Raw genomic sequence first — 19,790 nt, 5'->3', positions numbered from 1 at the left:
AGATCAGATTTTAGTGCAGAATCAATAAAGTTGCTACTGTTATTATGCCATGAATGTACTGAGTACTTAAATTGCATGAAACCTTTAATATTCACTTCTTATCCCTGTTTCACATGTGAACTGTAGAGAGCTTACGCAGCTTTCCCTCAATCAATCCAGGGTTTGACCTCAGGTAGTCTGACTGCAGAGTCTACACTCTTAATCACAGCAGCCGGCTGCCAAACAGGAGTCAGGAACCCAGGTTTTGCACAATCCCAGGAAATCAGGCTCTAACGCTGTGTGCTCAGAATGAAGTAGAATTATCTGTTAAACCAGACGAAATGTACTCTTCAAACTGTGTCGTATTACTAATATGCCATGCTTTGTGTACACAGCTGGTATTTGGAGCCTGTACCACCTGAGGCATGAGATTCCAGTGGTGCAGTAAGGAATCTTCTTGCTGTCTAAACAATTGGCAGAATATGATGGCAATGCATGACTGCTCAAGAAGATGTTAAAGAGAATCCAAGGTCAGTCCCATGATGTGTTCAAAATTTATATCCACTGCCTGTTCTCCTATTGATGAGCACTGCCAAGAATGCAGAGATTTAGTCTGCCATGACTGTCTCCAATTATGTGGGAGCGCAGTGGGAATGACTCCACCCTAAAGGAAGCCTGCTCTGCACAAAGCAGGAAGTATTTTCAGGATAATGGAATCCAAGAATCCAAGGCAGTCATGTGTGAGGTAACCCTAGCTGTTTATCCAATGGAGTTGAATAGAGGTCAAAATAATTAGATGTGTTCTCTCCCATTAAAGAAGGCAAGCAAAACCACATCAGCAGTGGGTCTGGTGTATCTATATCATTTTGATCAGGAGAAGAGAACCACTGTGAAATTATGGTAGCAAGATATTTAGGAAATAGAGATTATTTCAATGTGGAAGGAGCGAGGAGAGTAATGATCTGCAAAGCCTCTAAAAGTAGATCAAGTTCCTAGCAGCAACATGTCTGGCTTCCTTGTCCTCTTAGAAATAGTGACATCCTTTTTGATCCTATCTTCCAACTGTCATACAAGTTTCTTTCAGTGGTAAACTGTAATCCAGAGCAATATAGGAAGGGGTTCTTGGATATGTAGTTTTTAAGGTCAGTGATATCATCATCTATAACCTCTTATTGTCTATACATAGAGGAAATCACTTAAATACAGATTCACCTCCAACACAGTTTCACATCCTTGGTAGCTATTGTAACTTAATATTGTCAGCTTTTGTACCCAGAGCCCTCAAGCGATGGCTCAGTGGCTAAATCCTCACTTTGCATGCACTGGGATCGCATATGGACACCAATTTGTGTCCCGGCTGCTCCACTTCTCTTCCAGCTCCCTGCTTGTGGCCTGGTAAAGCAGAAGAGGATGGCACAAAGCCTTGGGACCCTGGACCTGCATGGGAGACCTGGAGGAAGCTTGTGGCTCTTGACTTCTGATTGGCTCAACTCCACGCATGTGGCCACTTGGAGAGTAAACCAGCAGATGGAAGACCTTTCTGTCTCTCCTCTCTGTAAAATCTGACTTTCGAATAAAAATAAATAAATATTTTTTTAAAATTATCACCTTTTAAGAGCTATGAGTTAAACACCGACCTTGCTCTCATAATGGTCATTGCTTAATCTCTTTTGACATCTTTACAAATTTACTTCCTGATGATCTCTCATTCCCTTGCAGCATGAAAAAATTCCAGCCCTGGTCCAGGGCTTGTTATTCTGTATTCCATTTTCTCATGGAATTTACTTCCTTTGATAATCCCATCAGTGATTCTCATTCCTCTCTTGGCTTCTATAATATCACTAATTTAATTCTCTCCTTATGCTTTTCCTAGTTTGTTGAGATATCCTCTTTCTTCTATACACAGTTTAAAGATTGTATTCCCTATATGTTATCTGAAGTCATCTTTAGCTTTTCATTATGCTTTTTTGATGAGAGACTAACTCATGACTATGGTTTTGGCTTAATCCCCTTTGACTGGAATTTATAATTTTGCCTGTTTCCTGAACTTCCCACTAGTATGTTGAACTGTCCATATTTTCACCTGGAAGTTGTATGAAGCAGACTAAGTTGCTAGAGCCAAACACTCCAAAAATTTATGACTTAAAAAGAACTAAACCTAATTTCCTGTCAGGTAAACATATGGTGGCAAATGATCCAGCAGGCTTATATGCACAGACTTAACCTGAGGAAGGCTTATCATCTCAATTTATGACTTCCTAGATTATTCTGGTCATTATTATTCCAAGAGATAGCAGTAGAAATCTAGGGTTAGGAATTTCTTCTTAAGCAAGTGAGAAAAAAAGCTCCACACTTTGCTCTTGGTCATGTTCCACCAGTAGGAACTTAGTCATATGCCCACTACTCCCACTGCAAGGAGTGACTGGAGAATGTTGCCCCAGCGGAAAGCCAAGCAATCACATCCTAGTTGCTTTTATGTAGAAAATAGATTTGGTTAGACAATTAGCAATCTCTTCCAAAGATATCAACACAAGCAAATGACTTTACTATTTTCCACATATCAATATATTTTTCTTCCTACAGTCCTTTTCTCTGTTCATCACAATATACCCTGCTGTTGGTAGCAGAAACCCAAGACTCATTGGAAACTCTACGCTTCCTCCTTCTCAATGCTAATGCATCATCAAATTCTATCAATTTTAATCTCTTAGCTATTCACTGAACTAAGTCTTATTGATTTATTCTACTGCTTTTCTTACCTTGATTTCTGAAGTAGTTTCTTACATGATCTCTCGTTGCCTCCTGTCTTGCCATCCTCTCAATAATTCACTGCTCAACTTCCTGAATGAACTTTCTAGAATACAAACTGAATCATGGGACTTTCAAGTCCTTTGGAAGTTGCTCAAGCCCATTTGCATAAACTCAAACTTCCTAGCAAGGATTAGGAAGCCCTTTGTGAGTAGGTGCTGGATGCATATTCATTGAGTGAACAAATGATCTTTGCCTACCTCTCTGTTCTCATTAGCTACCACTCCCTCACATCTACCTATGTACAAACGTATGGATGTCTCTAAGCTCTTTGTAGCTGTGCTTTGTGCTCCAAGTATGTTGCTGGAGCTGCTCCATCTGTCATCAATATTCTTTCTTCTCCTTCTCCTTTAAGACTGTATTTCTTCAAATATTAGTTCAAATATCCATTGTCTCCTGAAGAATGTATACATATACTGTAGTACTCATCAAACTGCTATAATCTGTCTTCAAATGCAGCATTTAAGATATATCTCTTAAGCATTTTATGCATATGTATATCAGACACCGAGTCTTGCAATCAACTTAATAAAAAGCAGTACAAATATAAGTATAGCATACAAACTTAGGGGGCTAGTGTGGCACAGTAGGTAAAACCGCCACCTGCAATATCAGCATCCCATATGAACACCAGTTTGTGTCCTACTTGCTCCATTTGTGATCCAGCTCTGTGATAATGGCCTGGGAAAGCAGTAGGAGATGGACCAAGTGTTTGGGCCCCTGACACACATGTGGGAGAGACAGATGAAGCTCTTGGCTCCTGGCTCATGGCTTCAGCCTGGACCAGTCCCAGCAGTTGCAGTCATCTGGGGAGTGAACCGATTAGTGGAAGTTATTTTTGAAAGTCTTTTAGAAATATACATTTTTATAAAAAAAAAAAAAGGTATTGATCAGTGAGAGACAACATAACAGAAACATCTCATTTAGAGGCCTTAGGAGCCATAAAAATACCTCTGAAGAAATGACTTTTAAGCAAAAATTTGGAGTCTAATTTTGGTACTTGATGTCTTCACTCTGTTCCCTCCACTCTCTTACCTAACCCACTGCTTTAATCCTTGACTGGAGATTTGTGTGTATGCTATTCCCTCAAATGACCCACCCTGCTGGCAGTTGAAATCCTATCAATTTTTTTAGCATCTTGAAAAGTTTATTTCTACTTATTTGAAAAGTAGTGAGAGGGAATCTTTTATTGGTTCACTCTCCAAATAACCACAGTGGGCTGGCCAAGGACTGGGCCAGGCCAAAACCAGGAGCAAAAAGCTCTATCTGTGTCTCCCTTGTGGGTGAAGACATTAAGCATTGCCCACTGCTTCTCATGATCACATTCTCAAGAAGCTAAATTGGAAGCAGAATAACCCCAAGCCTTAAACTGAATACGGGATATGGGCATCCCAACAGCATCTTGGAGTGCTACACTACACTTACCTCTTATTATTTCTACCTCTCATTGTTCTTTAAGATTCAGATTTTAAATCTCTTTCCAATCTAACATTAATCACCTTTCCCAGGGTTCTTTGAGATCAGCATACTTCCTGATATCTACTGCAGTTCTGTTCCCTTTGAATCTTATAAATCTTTTGTTTGATCTGAGTACCCCTGCTGCCTTCACTCTTTTTATAACATGATTTGTAAGCCTAAGTAGTTCTTTTCACATGCTTTTCTTTTTGTTTTTAAAGATTTATTTATTTTTATTGGAAAGTCAGATATACAGAGAGGAGGAGAGACAGAGAGGAAGATCTTCCGTCCAATGGTTCACTCCCCAAGTGACCGCAATGGCTGGAGCTGAGCCAATCCGAAGCCAGGAGCCAGGAGCTCTTTCGGGTCTCCCACGCAGGTGCAGGGTCCCAAGGCTTTGGACCATCCTCAACTGCTTCCCCAGGGCACAAGCAGGGAACTGTGGGAAGCAGGGCCACCAGGATTAGAACCGGCGTCCATATGGGATCCTGGTGCGTGCAAGGCGAGGACTTCAACCACTATGCTATCGCGCCCGGCCCTTAAATGCTTTGCAATTGACTAATGTCCTTCTCAAAATGGGTCATCCTTAGCTGAATCTAGTTTTCAAGAGATGATTTAACTGCCTAAGGTAGAGGAAGATCATTAAATCCTTTCTCTTTAGTTAGAATTCTAATGCCTCTCAATACTGTATTGAATTCTTGATAATTATATAACAATGTGTGATCATATTGAGTTAGCTGGAGACAATTACTGCTGCTGAGCCAATTCAGTCTTGTCCTACACTTTTGTACTGGTGATTTTTAAATTTTTCTTTTCTTTTTAAAAATTTTTTTATTTATTATTTTTTTGATAAAGTTTCACAGACTCTGGGATTTCCTTTACCCTTCCCCAAACCCATTCCCCTCCCCAACTGATTTCCCCTATGTTATTACGGTAGTACATTTACCCCTTTAAAACTTCTTGATTTTCTCAGCCCACAAATTCAGCTTGCTAACATTTGAAAAAATCCAGCTCTGTCATGAAAATAGTTGTTGTCACCCCAGTTTTCTGTCAGCTGTGAATTTGATGTTATCTTTTCTTGAAATCAGCATTCAAGTCATTTTTAACAATGCTAGCTAGAGTAGGGTGTGGCTAAAACTCAACATGACATTATAAACTTTCTTAAGACACTGATTTGTTCATCACTGGCTATAGTTTAAGCAATTATAGAATTGCTTATACAGCTCAATTCCCCCCAAATTTTTTACAAGGTTATTATAAGAGATAATACCAGATGCCTTATTGAAGTTCAGTGATATGGCTTTATGACAATAATCTTATGGAAAAAATGAGAGCGCTTTTATAGAGCTAAGATGCAATGAATAGTGACATGGCTTCTATGTAAAGCATGAACTCATAGGTAGGACCAGTGACTTATGAATGTGACTCTTGGGAGATAGGACTGTAAAGAAAAAATCGGAAGTAGAGAAATTGCAGCAACAGGCAGTAACATGAATGGCTGTAAAAGAAATCCCAAAATGAGAATGCAGACAATAGTAGAAATAAATTAAAGGAAGGAATTCAGCAGAATTCTGCCACAAATCTTCCTAAGTTAGGCATTGAAATAATCCAATGAAATAGATCTTGAGGCTTGAAAAGGTAAGTGACTTGTGGGAAGTTTCACAGCTGGAGCGAAAGCTTTGACTTCAACCTTGACCTCTCCAAAAATGAAAATAGTAGGAGTTTTTTTGTTTTGTTTTGTTTTACTATACCAAGCTGGTTACGATAGTTTCAGAAGAGTGGATCATCTTCAATGGATATGAAAGCTATACCTGGAACAATAGTGGCCTAACCTTGAAGTACTGGTGAAGTTAGAAAGGGTAAGGAGAGGTTGAGATATATGCTGAGTTTGGGACTAAAACAATGAATGGCTTTTCCACCCAGGGAAACAACTTGATCAATAATTTAGTAATTGAAATTGAGTCTTGGGCTTGAGACAGATGGCTCTTCATTACAGAATGAGGCAGATCTTGTTAGAACCAGGCATGTATTCAGGGAATGAGCAGGCTGTAGTGACAGCTGTGTACATGCTATTATTATCAGTTATGTTATAGATGAGTCAGCTGAAGACCAAAGACGTTAGGAAACTTACCCAAGCTACTTATCTAATGCAGGAAAGAAGCAGGATTTGAACCCAGGCACTCTGACTCCAAAGCCTACCCTGGGCACTGACACTATGCTGCATCTTCAGATGTCTGTTCTGCTAGGACACCCTCTCAGACACCCCATGACAGTTAAGGCTTAAATCCTCTGACTCCCCATGACAATTAAATGCTTCATCTTCTAGGCTCTCATGGATCTAAGCTATACTTTCATGAGTATTCATGTTGTATTTTTAATTACCTTAAATGGCAGTCATTTGTCTGTTTATTTATTTATTTATTTTGCACAGAGATGTGAACGGTTTAAGGGAAGGATTGAAGCATTGTATTCTACTACCCTGTTACAACAGCACAGTGACCAGAATTGAGTGACGGTCCATTGGATAAATATATTTCTTATGACTTTACTGATTGTAGGAAATTGTCATTAACATCAGCTTACTTGACAAAATTGCATTTTAAAAAGATTTACTTATTTTCATTTGAAAGAAAAATATTACACAGAGAAAAGGAAAGACAGAAAAATTTTCCATTTGCTGGTTCACTCTCCAAATGGCCACAAAGCCCAAACTGAGCTAACCCAAAGCCAGGAGCCAGGAGCTGCTTCTAAATCCTACACTGGTGCAGTGGCCCAAGGACTCTTCTGCTGCTTTCCTAGGTCTTAAACAGGGAGATGGATGGGAAATAGGGGCAGCTGGGACACGAACCGGCACCTTTATGGAATGCCAGTGCTGCAGGCAGAGAATCAACTTGCTATACTACTGCACTGGTCCTAACAAAATAGCATTTTAGCATGCAAAATAGCATATCTGGTGGTTTATGGAACCAATTGAAAGGCTGAAGCAGAAACAATTGGCAGAAATCTAGGAAAGTTACGAAACAGGAAAAAGCTTGTCTAGGAACTGACATGCATAAAAATAAATTTCTACATGTAAGACTTACAATAGTGTATTTACGAGTCATGGAGCAAAGGACTGACACTGTTTACTAGTATTGTGTGAATTGAGTCTTGAAGCATGTGCAGTTCTCCAAATGAAGGAAGGACCAGCATATACATAGGGCATGTGACATCAGGGAGCTTCATACCCAGCTTTTGCTGTAAGGAGAACAAAATAAAGCAAAAGCTGAGTGAGATGAAGGAGGCTGGGAAGCAGACTGCCTACAGTCTTGCACACCTGTATCAGTATCGTTATTTTGGGGATTTGTTCTAAGGAAAAGAGGACAGTCATTCTAAATAGGGCAAGTGATGTGCTCGGTACACGCAGGGTCTGTTGGACTGTGAATTCTCTGAGACCTATATAATAGCAGATGTTTGAGATTTCCTTATGGGAATGGAAGGGCAGGCTGAAGACTAGATCTTATGTTGAGCTTTGAGCACTGATGAGAACTTACATGAAACAATGAGAGTGAACTTGATGCCAATCTTGACTGTATCTTGACAGAAAAGCCTTTGAAACCAGGACTGCTGAAATCCCTCAGAGTCTGGTGCCTTGAGCAGGGAAGTGTTCCTGGAAGAGGTAAACAGGGAGTTGGGTTTGAAGACGCGGTCATGCTTTGTCTGAACCCTTCGTCTCACTAAGGAAGGGATGAAGAGTCCAAGAAGAGTGTCTGACCGGTGGTCACACTGAATGACTGCGATCATTGACTTCTGCTGGGGCACTTTTCCGACTGCATCATGCTGCTGCGACATGAGCTTCCAGCTAGGCTCGCCTGACTGTAAGTCTGGGAGAACAGCACAAACATAGTTCCTAGGGCTATTGGGAGGACTCCCTCATAATAACAGCTATCAATTTATATATGAGACCTTGTGAATGCTTTTCAACAATGCCCATGTGTGGGTGAGAGACTTTACGAGCTTATAAAAAGTGAGGGCAGGGCCCAGAAAGCAGACATTCCTGCTATGGAATGCACTGATGTCTACCTGTAGGCTCAGCAGAAAACACAGCTTGCCAGTCTCCTCCTTGATCTCAGCCAATGACCCCACGGAGGAAATATGAATAGACTTAAAGAACCTTTCACCTTTAGTTTAATGGTTAGGATGTCTGCATCCCACATTGGATTGTTTTGGTTTGACACTCACCTCTGGCTTCTGGTTCCAGCTCCTTGCCAGTGCAGGTTCTGGGAGGTAGTGGTGATGTGTCAAGTAATTGGGTTCCCGTCACTCACATGGCAGACCTGAATCACGTTCCTAGCTCCAAGCTTTTGGCTCCTACTTGGCTTATTCCTGGCTGCTGCAGGCATTTGCAACATAAACCAGTAGATGGGAATTCTGACTTGTCTCTCCCAAATAAGTAAAAAATGTTTAACAATATTTTTTTGAAGTTAATTATTTACTTAACTATTCAAAAGGCGGAATGATTAAGAGAAAGAGAGACAGAGACAGAGATTTGCTGATATCCCCCTCCAAACAGCTGCAAAGCCCAGGTCTTACCGTGCTGAAGCCAGGAGCCAGGAACTCCACGCTGGTCTACTACATGGGTGGTGAAGATCACACACTCCCCCGACTGCCTTCCTGGGCACAGTATCAGGAAGGTAAATCAGAAGGGAAGCAGCTAGGACTTGAACTGGCTGCTGGATGTTGGCTGCTGGTGTCACCAGCGCCAGCTGAACTTGATGCAGCACAACCCTAGCCCTACACTTGTTTTGCTGGCTATGAAAATAATATATTCTCAGTATGGAAAAATTGTACAATACAAGAAAGCATAAAGGACAAATTAAATTTTCTTACAGTCTCTGATTTCACAATTCACTGCTTCCTCAGACTTTACGATTCACTGTTAATGTCTTACAGCTTTCAGTGTTTCTACTAATATGTGTGCATGTATGTGAAAGTGTATATGTTATATAAATGTGTATGTATGCATACATAAGCAATATTTGTAGACTCATCATGGTAAATCATAGACATGCATTTTAGCATTTTAACCACTTTGAACTGTGCAAGTCAGTAGTTTTAAGTACATTGTTGTGCAACTATCACCACTGTTCATCTCTAGAAATCTCTCAGCTTTCTGAACTGAGTTCTGTATTTGTTGAATATTAACTTCCCATTCCTTCCCTCTCCTATCTAGTGCTATTCTCCTTCCTGTAAGAATTTGTCTACTCTAAGGGTCTCCCTAAGAAGCCATGGAACTTGACTGGACAATAAGATGCTGGACTCTATGTTTGGTATATGCTTGCAATGAGGGAATCTCAACTGAACTTGAACTGTGGTTATGCAACAAGGTGGAGGAATCCACCATTGGGGAAGGGTTTGGGGAGGGGTGGGGGAGAATCCCAGTACCTATGAAACTGTGTCACATAATACAATGTAATTAAAAAAAAAAAAAGAATTTGTCTACTCTAGGCACTTCACATAGGTGGCATCGTCAGACTATACTTGGATTTGTTCTTTTGTGATTGGCCAATTTCATTTCACATAATATCCTCAAGTGTGAGGATTTTCTTGCATTCTAAGACTGGATGCTATTCAGTTGAATGTGTGTATACCACATCTTATCTTTTATGCAGGGATGGAAACTTGGGCTGCTTCCACCTCCTGGTTGTGAATAATTTTGTTAACAAATATCTGTTCCTAGTTCCTGCTTTTACTTCTTTTGGATATCTGTCTGGAAGTGAACTTGTTGAACCATCTCTTCATTGTATCTTTTATGTCACAGAGTTTAAAATATATCATACACTCAACATGGCCACAGGACTCTTAAACATAATGTCTAATGACTAATATTTACTCCTTTATTTCAATATTCTGTATACTTTATATTTCAGAATTGTTGGAGATTTTTATTGTTTCCAAATCATGATACTGTTAGAATATCCTGTACACAGATCTTGAAGATTTGTAAGGTTATTGACTTGATGATTTCCTAAAGGTGAAGTTTTTCAGACAAAAGGTGCAAACTCTTGATGTATATTTGTGAATCATTTTTCATACAGTTTGTTCCAGTTTATCTTCTTTCTTGTAGTGTCTATTTCATTTTACTGCGAATTTGTCAAAAATCTATTCATTCTTTTTGAACCCTGGGAATCCCAGGTGACTGACCCATCAAACAGTGCATTTCTGGAACTGGGCTCCAAAGAACATTTTAAAGCTGAGGTATTGGGTATAAGAGCTAGGCAAACATTTACTTCAGTTACCACAAATCACACCAGAGCCCCCTCAGGTCTTGTATCCACTTAGGAGAGACACTGCTATAAAGATGTAGCACAGGAGAATCAACAGATTAATCTGATAGCAAAACTCTAGAGAGGAGACACAAGTCCACCACCAGTTAAGTGAGGTCATGGATGGAATAAAACCGCAAATCATTGCTGTTTAATTTTGGGATAACTAATGCCTTATGCTATGTAAAGGTGTGTCTTAATTTTTTCATTGATTGTAGTAAGGTGTTGTAATTAAATTTTATACAACGCCCATTCATAAGACAAATAAACATTTCCACAGAGGGCATAGCTACTGATCTAATCATGAAATAGATGATAATTAGAGCAGTGAGTTCCTGTCTGGTGTATCATGGAAAATAGAAGTGGGTTTTAGTTGCCTGTTTTAGAAAGGCATCTCTGTATTTGTTGTGAGTGACAGACAATAGAAAACATCCCTGATACCATGATGGGGGATGATTTGGGATGAGCAGGGTTCCATCAAACGTCACTCGCGCTCTCTGTACCATAGAATGTGGCCCAGATATTTGCTAAATTGAGGATGGCTGGAGTGGAGCCATTAGGAATCGTATTAAACTAAGGTTAGATTAGGGGGTGTCTGCAGGCAGGGGCATAGGTTTTTGCATTGCCAGTTGAGTCCTTGGTTGTTTCCATGTTCTTGTTGTATCTGTTGTTCATGGTAGGGCCTTCATGGAGAGAGTAAGTCTGGTTCATTTTACAATATTCCCACCACGAAACTAGTGCTCCTAAATTCATAGTATAGGAGTCATGTAACCTGGATTTATTACTTGTGTTTATGTTTGGGGTCAGGATTGAAAAAAAATGAGATGGATTTCAGTTCTGTTGTGGGTATTTTCCCCGGAATAAGTGATTTCCCTTGGAATAAAACAAAATAGAATTCCAAAATGAGTTTATCGTGATATATTATGGAATATATCAATGCATGCACATGTGCATGTGCGCACACACACACACACACACACACACACACACACACACACACGTTGCTTTTCTTGCTAGTGTGGCCCAAACATTTCTAGTCTGATAAGGTTCCTCTGTAAGACAATAGTTGCAATGGTTGACTGTGTCCCCTCTTGTTACTCATATCCTTCATTCCTCTGGATGAGTCCTGGGGAAAAATAAGCCATTTGGAGATCCATTCTCTACCTTCTTGATAACTATTAGCCTAGTGAGTGCCCTGAGAGGGAGAGCAACGGAGCTGAGTTTGTCCTGAGGCACTGGAGAGGGGCTTGGGAGCACAGGGGGAAGGCGGGTGTACGGTATTTGGTACATGCAAAACACACGGAGCCTTGTCTTTCTTTAATGTGGGAATCCCCAGTTACCCCAGAGCAGCTGCTAATTGCCACAAGTGTTCTCTTGGGGATAAATCCAACCTGTCAGAATACTTCTGTCTGGACCAAAATCGATCTGATAAGAACCATGTGTGTCTCCTCTTCCTTCTTCCAACATTGCTTGCTCTACAAATGGCCTTGAAGAATGCATCGTTCAGCCCCATTATTGACTGAGGGCTTACCATGCCATGTGCCAGGGATTTCTAAATTCAAGGATGTATCTGCCCTCACAACTGCTTATGAGAAGGTGCCATCATTCCTTGCTTTAAAAGTAATTAAGACAGCTATCAAGGTATACCAGAATGAAGGTCATACCTCTGATGAAGTCCACAGCTGCAGCTTGAGCTTTGATAAGCTTGTTCCCTCACATACACTGCCTAAGCGTACTGACACGGACTGCTATAAACCAGTAGACGGCAGACACTCAGGGAGCTATTCTGTCTGTGATTATGCCTGTTTGTGTGTGTGTGTGTGTATGTATATATATATATATATATATATATATATATATATATATATATCGGAATAGACATACAGGCATGAATTGCACACAGGTGTAATTTGTATGTGTTTGCAAGTAGATATACATATGGTAGATGTTTGTGTTTCATTTCCACAGACATATGTTTCCACATAGATGTTTATAGATCCTAGAGGATTCTTCCCTGTGGTAAATGGAAACGTGTTAGAACAGAATGTGCCCTCTCTAGCCCAAACCCTGCTCACTTTCTGGAGATGTGGCCAAGGGAACCAGCATTTATTGCTTACAGCTCATGTGTCAATGGGGAACACTAAAAAAAATGCCCCACAGAGCTGACTAAACCACATACCCAGTGCTGGGAGATGAGTCCACAGTGTTTCTGTAAGTGGCCAGGACACTGGTGAGTCATGGTCTTGAGCTCAGGGCTTCCAGAAGTACACAGACTTTCTTCACTGCAGAAGGAGAGCCATGGGTTGCTTGCCTCCTCGTCTCTCCTTGGGGACTGCTCCAGAAATGTGCTTCCTCTGTTCAGATATTTAGGTACCCACAGTGGGACCAAGGCTGGGCAGATGATGTGACTGCATAGTTGCCGGGAGCCATTTGCCCATGAAGGGCATCCCCTAAACCACAGAAGCACACATGCACATGGTCAGAGAATCCAGGGGTGGCTCACTGTTGAGGTTTCAGGGTCCCTGTCTGTGGGTGCTGCTGTGAGCCCGAGCACCTGCCTTCCCATTCCAAGAAGACAGATTTCCTCCAGGAATTCCTTTTTAGCTGCCACCAGGGGGCAGCAGGTCCGAAAATGGAAAACTCAGAAGTTTACTGGAAAGTGCATATTGGTGAAAAATAAAAAAGATGGATTTTTTTTTTTTTTGCACCAAATGAACTTTCCTTGCAGTTCCATTTCTCCTAACTTTATGAAATACTCTCAAATACCTTGCTGTGTAGGAGTGGGAAGCTGCCTGGTAGAAGGGGCTTACTGACCTTCTGGAGTAGGGTTTCACAGTCTTGGGTGTTTCTGAGGACATGGCCACTTTTTACAGTGTTGCCAGTGTAACTGGGGCACATGAGTTCTTCAGGAATAAGCACAAATGCTTGAATAAGAAATAGATAAGGCTCTATAGTTACATTTGTATATTAGCTCAAAAACTTAAATGTGCAAAATGAAATTATAGAAACATTTAAATGTCTAGAAATAAAAACTTGGGAACCTTACTCAGTGTAGACTTTTTTCTTAAGAATATGCACTGTAATAAAAAAATTAAACTAACAAAAACACTAAAAGCAAGAAATAATAAAGTAATAAGAAAGAAGAAACAAAAATAAAGGAAAAAAACAATATGCACTGTAGGACAAGGTGCTGTGATGCAGTGAGTTAGGTCACTTGGGTCCCATGTACAGCGTGCCTGGCATCAATTCCCACCTCCATTCTGATATCAGTTCCTGTTAATGTGCTAGGGAAGCCACAAGTGATGGCGCAACTTTGAGTTCTTGCCACCATGTGGGCAACCCAGATGGAATTCTCAGTCCCTGGCTTTGGTCTGGTCCAGCCCTGGTTATTGGGGGGTGGGGGAGGTATTTGGGAAATAAACCAGTAGATGGGAAATTCTCTCTCTGTCTCTCTCCATAGGCCTTCTTTTCGTTTTTATCTTAGCTGTTTTGCTTTTATATATTTTTCAGAGCGTGAACCATTACGTGATGTTTGTCACCTTTACCCACATAATTTATCCTGGCTATGAGATTATGTAAATGTGCACTGTCACATTGTATGCCAAGTGCTTCTCTTAGGATTCTGGGTTTGGGGTGTGTGTGTGTGTGTGTGTGTGTGTGTGTGTACCTTCTGTATACAGTCTCTGGGAAGGGCTCACAAGAACACTATTTTTTAAATCCTCGCAAGTCCTTTGCTATTTCGTTCTGTCTTTAAACTTAAGTGCTAATTTGAATGGATTGAAATCAATTTATCCTTGAAAGGACATCTTTACCTTTCACATATGTTTAGCCATTAAAATTCTAGCCACAGCTCCCTGAGTTTTTGTTTTTATGATTTAGAATTCAAACTTGCGGCTCGAAACTACAAGAAGTTGTATTCTCTTGTAGCCATGGAGATCAGAAGTATTGAAAGGGCTGCATTCCTTTTGGAACCTCTGGAGGAAAATTCCCTGTCTTATCCAGATTCTAGAATTTGCCAACACTCTTAGATTCAGCATATGGCTTCAATAACTCTTTCTGTCTTTACAGTTCTTTTTACTGACCTAGGCTCACTTGCTTCACTCTTAAAAAAAAAAAGAAGAAGAAGAAATTATTGAGAGAGAAAAAGCATGAGAACCAGAGACAGAAAAGTCCTCCACCTCCTGGTTCACTTTCTGAATGACTTCAGCTCCTGGGGCAGGGAGGCAGGAGCTCCCGTGGGGGTGAAACGGCCCAGTCACTTGGGTCATGCTCCAAAGCTTTCCCAGGTGCATTAGCAAGTTGCTGAATTGGAACTCAAACAGCACCCATTCGGGAGACCAGAGCTGCAGATGGTGGCTTTAACCAATACACCACAGTGCCAGCCCCATTGTCTCACTGTCATACTGATGCTTGTTGTTGCATTAGGCTCACTCCTGTAATCCAAGGTAGTTCTGCCATTTCAATTCCTTGACTCAGTCACATCTGCAAAGTCTGCTTTTTGCCCTATATATAAAGTAGTATTATAGGAGTGTTGTTAGTTCTTGTCTCAGGGTGACTAAGAGTGATGACACAACGCACAATGAGAATGAGCAAAAGTAGATTTCATTGAGAAGCAAAGAGTTTGGCTAACCAGCAGAACCAACAGAGGGTCCCGTAAGGTCTGAGTAATGGTTTCCAGAAGGGGTGCCTTCAGATTGATCCATTTCCCAGATAGTTTCAGCACATTGGGTGTCTGTTTTTTTTCCGGGTATTTGTAGAAGTGGTCATGGTCTTCCATCAGTTGAGAAATGTTGCAGTTAGGAAATGTTGATGATCAGTTAAGAAATCTATGTGATCTTGTTTGGAACAAGAACCTAGTTTCTCACAGTTATTTGTGAGATCCATTGTGTTTCCTTTCTCTGCCTATCTTTTCTGGATCTGACTCGTCATGGTTGCATGCTCACAGGTCCCTAGGATAGGAAACGAACATCTTTGGAGGCTGTTGTCCACCTTACCACATTTTATCTTAACCTTGGAGATTCCCTTTCTTACCATAAACCAAAAATGCAGTGGAAGGCATGTGTGGTGCCGGATGTAGCTAATCTGTTGTGAGAGGTCTCTCAGACTATCAAGTCTTCTGCCAGCATCATGTGTCCCTCCTAAGACGTTTTTAGATCACGTTAGTAGGCTCTACTCCAAACCTTTGAAACCAGTATCTGTAAGGATGAGTTTTAAAGTCTACTGATAAAAATAACTCCCCAGGTGATTGAGCTTTTCAACCCTATAACTTGTTCACATATACTGGTGGGGCATCATGATAAGTCAGAGCTGACTGACAGGGAGGTAGGGAGGAGTGTCAGAGGCTCTTGGCGGAGAAGCTGCTAACATAAGCCTTCTTCCTTTTCCTTGCACAGCTCCTGAGGGCCTGCTTCCACGGACTGGTAACCTTTAAGTCAACTTGCCTTCGCACCATTGCACTCATGCAGAGGCTAAAGCTCTAGAATCAGAGGTAGAGAAGAGTTAGAGTGATGTTTTCCTGTCCAGATCCTAATTATCCTACATGGGTCATCACTAGAAAGCCTCTTGTGGATGAAACCTTTTCTGGCCCGTCCCTGCTAAATAGTGACTGTGTCATCCCCCCTCTGTGATGCTTCCTATCTCTTGGATTCATGTACAATACTCTATCAGTTAGATTCTCTTTAAGGGTGAGAACTACACCCAGTTCATCACCATCATAAACCTATAATCTTCTCTCCCTTATGTCAAAGGAAGTAGTTGAATGGAACACAGTGATCAGTCGCTTTGGAGGGCTTTTATTGATTTGATAGAATGGATGGAACAATAGACAAGTGGCAGAGAGCAGTGTCCCTAAAACCTCTGGATGCCAAAAAGACTTCAGCACAAAGAGATGATGTATTTCCTGCCATCCTGTTCCTGGAAGAGTCTGTACAGCAAAGCAGGTAAGGGAGTTTAGGATAGAAAGCACTTTGCAGAAATGTTATAATCAAGAACTCCCTTGGGAGGGAGGGATGCAGTATGACTAGGAGCTGATTGATGTCTGGGGATAGGGCACATCAACCCTTCTCTCCAGCTGTCTTTTGGTCCAGACACAGGGGCCAGGTGGAGTTATGGCTTGCTGCCTTTGAAGTAGGAATACAGCCCCTTGGCCGAGAAGCCTGGTTTCTTTTCTGGCTGGGCAGTATCCTGGGCCTGTGCCGAAGGAGTGTTGGTGTCCTTGCTGTCCTGGTCCTGCCACTGAATCACTGGCTTACTCGTATCATCGTCAACCCACTTGCTGGTGATCCTTGTGGACTCTCTCTCTCCCTGTCCTCCTGTCATGCCTGGATTCCTTTCTGACTGGGCAGCCTCTTGGGCCTGTGCCGAAGGAGTACTGCTGTCCTGGTCCTGCCACTGAATCACTGGCTTGCTCGAATTGTCATCAACCCATTCGCTGGTGATCCTTGTGGACTCTCTCTCACCCTGCCCTCCGGTCATGCTGTACCTGGAGTGAGTGCTGCTCCACTCCTGTCTTCCAGTCACAGTGCCTGTCCCAGTCTGGGCCTGTGCTCCTTGCACTGACCCTCCTGCCTCATAGTTGCTCACATGTGTCCACTTTTGGCCACTGCCAGACTGTGTCTGAGTCTGTCCTCCCTGTGTGCCCGCTTCCGTGTGACTTTCACTTTGGTGTCTGCCTTGGTCCACAATCTGGGTCTGGGATCCTGTTTGTGTCTGAGCTTTTCCTCCTGACACAGCCTGTGTGGTCTGGCTACTTTGGCTTTTGTCTTGACTGTGGGCCTCAGGCCCTTTGGTTTGGCCATCAGAGGACTTATGTGTCTGGATGTTGGTACTTCCTTTCTGATGGCTGGTGCCCTGCTCCACAGTCTTGGTGTAGGACCCTGTCTGAGCCTGAGCTTGTCCTCCTGTCACAGCCTGTGTAGACTGGCTGGTCTGGCTTTTGCCTTGACCGTGGGTCTCAGACCCTCTGATCTGGGAATCAGAGGACTCGTGTGTCTGGGTGCTGGTACTTCCTTTCTGATGGCTGGTGCCCTGCTCCACAGTCTTGGTGTAGGACCCTGTCTGAGCCTGAGCTTGTCCTCCTGTCACAGCCTGTGTAGTCTGGCTACTTTGGCTTTTGTCTTGACTGTGGGTCTCAGGCCCTTTGGTTTGGCCATCAGAGGACTTGTGTGTCTGGATGCTGGTACTTCCTTTCTGATAGCTGGTGCCCTGCTCCACAGTCTTGGTGTAGGATCCTGTCTGAGTCTGAGCTTGTCCTCCTGTCACAGCCTGTGTGGTCTTTCTGTTATCTTGACCTTGAATCTCATGTTTTGCGGTCTGCCCATAGGGGGACTTTTGTGGCTGTGTGCTGGTGCTTTCTGTCTGTTGGCTCCTGCCCTTCTCCATGGTCTTAGTGGCACCTGCTTGGGTCTGAGTTGCAGTTCCAGTTTTAGTCTCACCTCCCTGGGAAGCTCTGTCCTGCTCCTTAGCCTTTGATTGACTCTCTGACTTACTCTCCCTGATCTGCTGATTCTTATCCTCCACGCTCTGAGTCTGCCCCACATGCCCACTGGCCTGACTCTGGGTCTGAGTCTTGGTGCTACCCTGCTCTCTGGAAGTCTGCTCACTCTGTCCTTTCCCGACTGTCCCGGCTTTAGTGGCATTTGTCTGTCCTCCCAGCTCTTGTGAGGCTCCAGTCTCCTGGCTTCCAGACTCTTGAGATCCACAAGCTCCCTTGCTCAGTGTCTTGAAACAGGCCTGTGCAACTTTAAACACCAAGACCAGGAATTCCTTGAAGTCCACAGTCCCTGTGTCATCTTCATCCAGCAGGCGAAGGACTTCATCCACAGTGGCAGGGTCATGGGGTTTCTGGGGAGAGGACAAGGCTAAGTCAGCATCTGTCCTCGAGGAAGATGTGGCTAGATCAGCTCCACACAGCTTTCAGGCTTCCCACCCCCTGGGGACGTGGAGCTAGTTCCTTAGACCCATGACACTCAGCATTCATATCATGTGGCAGCAGTAATCCTTAATAGCCTTCATTTTTTTTTGTCCTGCTGTTTTATTTCCTATCCATCTCACATGGTTTCAAGCATACGAAACAGCTGTGTTATTAAAGAATGAATAATGAGCTCCTCCTACTACTCTCCAAGTTCTAGAGCTGAATCTTTGGGCTGCCCCTGTTACCGAGGCCAGGGGAACATAGTCTTCAGGATTTCTGTGAGTTCCTCACTTGGACTCACATGTTTTCACAGGATAGAGCGAGTGGGGGGTCCAGGAGGACTGTGGTATTCCTGAAGCATCCAGAGGCAACACCTGTTGTTCCCATAGTCTTCCTCTCAAGCCCCCAATGTTCCATGGCTCCAGAAGCAAACCAAAGGCAGAAGCACAGAAAAGCCCTGGGTCTGCCTTGCCAGGAAGTAGGACTCCCAGAGACTCCACCTAGCAGCGAACAACTCGCTCTCTTAAACCTCAGGCATGATGTGATCGGTCAGGTCATAACTATTAGCAATTGCTTTGTTTGGAAGACCCAGAGCTAGGCTTTTAATGAATACTTATTAATTGATCATCAAATTCAAGGTAGACATAAAAAATGATTACCACCTCAAACTTAAGAAGCATCAGAAAGCTTCAGTTACTCTCATTTCTAGATCATTCCAAAGCTCTGATAAGTCTGCAATGTCCCATTAAGGTCCTTTTACTTTTCCTTCAAATTAGAACTAATTAAAACCAACGTATTTGTTGCCACTCCCATACTAATCTTGTTCTTCTGCCTTCTCTTTCACTGCCTGCGCTAGTGCCACCAGCACCAGCAGGTCTGGATTTAGCTATTGGCTTAAACCAACCCCAACCAGGTAAAGCTTCGGCAAGCAACATCCCCTCCAGCCTGGCTTGGCACATCATACCACAATGACATCTGCAAACTCATGCTCCACAAGTCTTTTCAGCTCCCCTCGGGTGAGCACTTGGCAGTTGCCCTCCACATTGGCATAGCGCCCAAAGGCCTCGATGATCTCATTAATATTCCGCAGTAACTGGGGCATCTTGGATGTCAAGCTGGAAGACATGAAAAGCCCCCGTGGGGGGCTCCACAGTCAGCCTCAAAACTTTCCATGGGCGAGCATCTGCTTCTTGGCCCTATCCTTGAAGATTCAGCTGTACTCTCAGTCTTCCTTAATACTTTCCTGCTGGGTGTGCTTTGTGCATGGGGAGGAGGGCCATGCGGTGAGTGGGGGACAAGCTCCTGTATCGGAAATAAATGCCAGCCCCAGC

General features: G+C 42.7%; 1 protein-coding gene across 1 annotated transcript; it reads right to left on the bottom strand.

Annotated features, from left to right (window-relative positions):
• Positions 1-16,442: 16,442 nt before the first annotated feature.
• On the bottom strand, positions 16,443-19,561 carry CRNN (cornulin). The gene is made up of 2 exons (XM_058655663.1): positions 19,424-19,561; positions 16,443-18,389 (listed from the first exon to the last, which is right to left on the bottom strand). The coding sequence occupies exons 1-2, from the start codon at positions 19,559-19,561 to the stop codon at positions 16,653-16,655; spliced, it is 1,875 nt and encodes a 624-aa protein (XP_058511646.1). The 3' UTR covers positions 16,443-16,652.
• Between the last annotated feature and the right edge of the window lie 229 nt (positions 19,562-19,790).

This window comes from Ochotona princeps, chromosome 2 (genome assembly GCF_030435755.1).
Source record: "Ochotona princeps isolate mOchPri1 chromosome 2, mOchPri1.hap1, whole genome shotgun sequence".
NCBI lineage: Eukaryota > Metazoa > Chordata > Mammalia > Lagomorpha > Ochotonidae > Ochotona > Ochotona princeps.
Note: the sequence above shows the minus strand (reverse complement) of the source record. Positions and strands in the feature narration are given on the sequence as shown.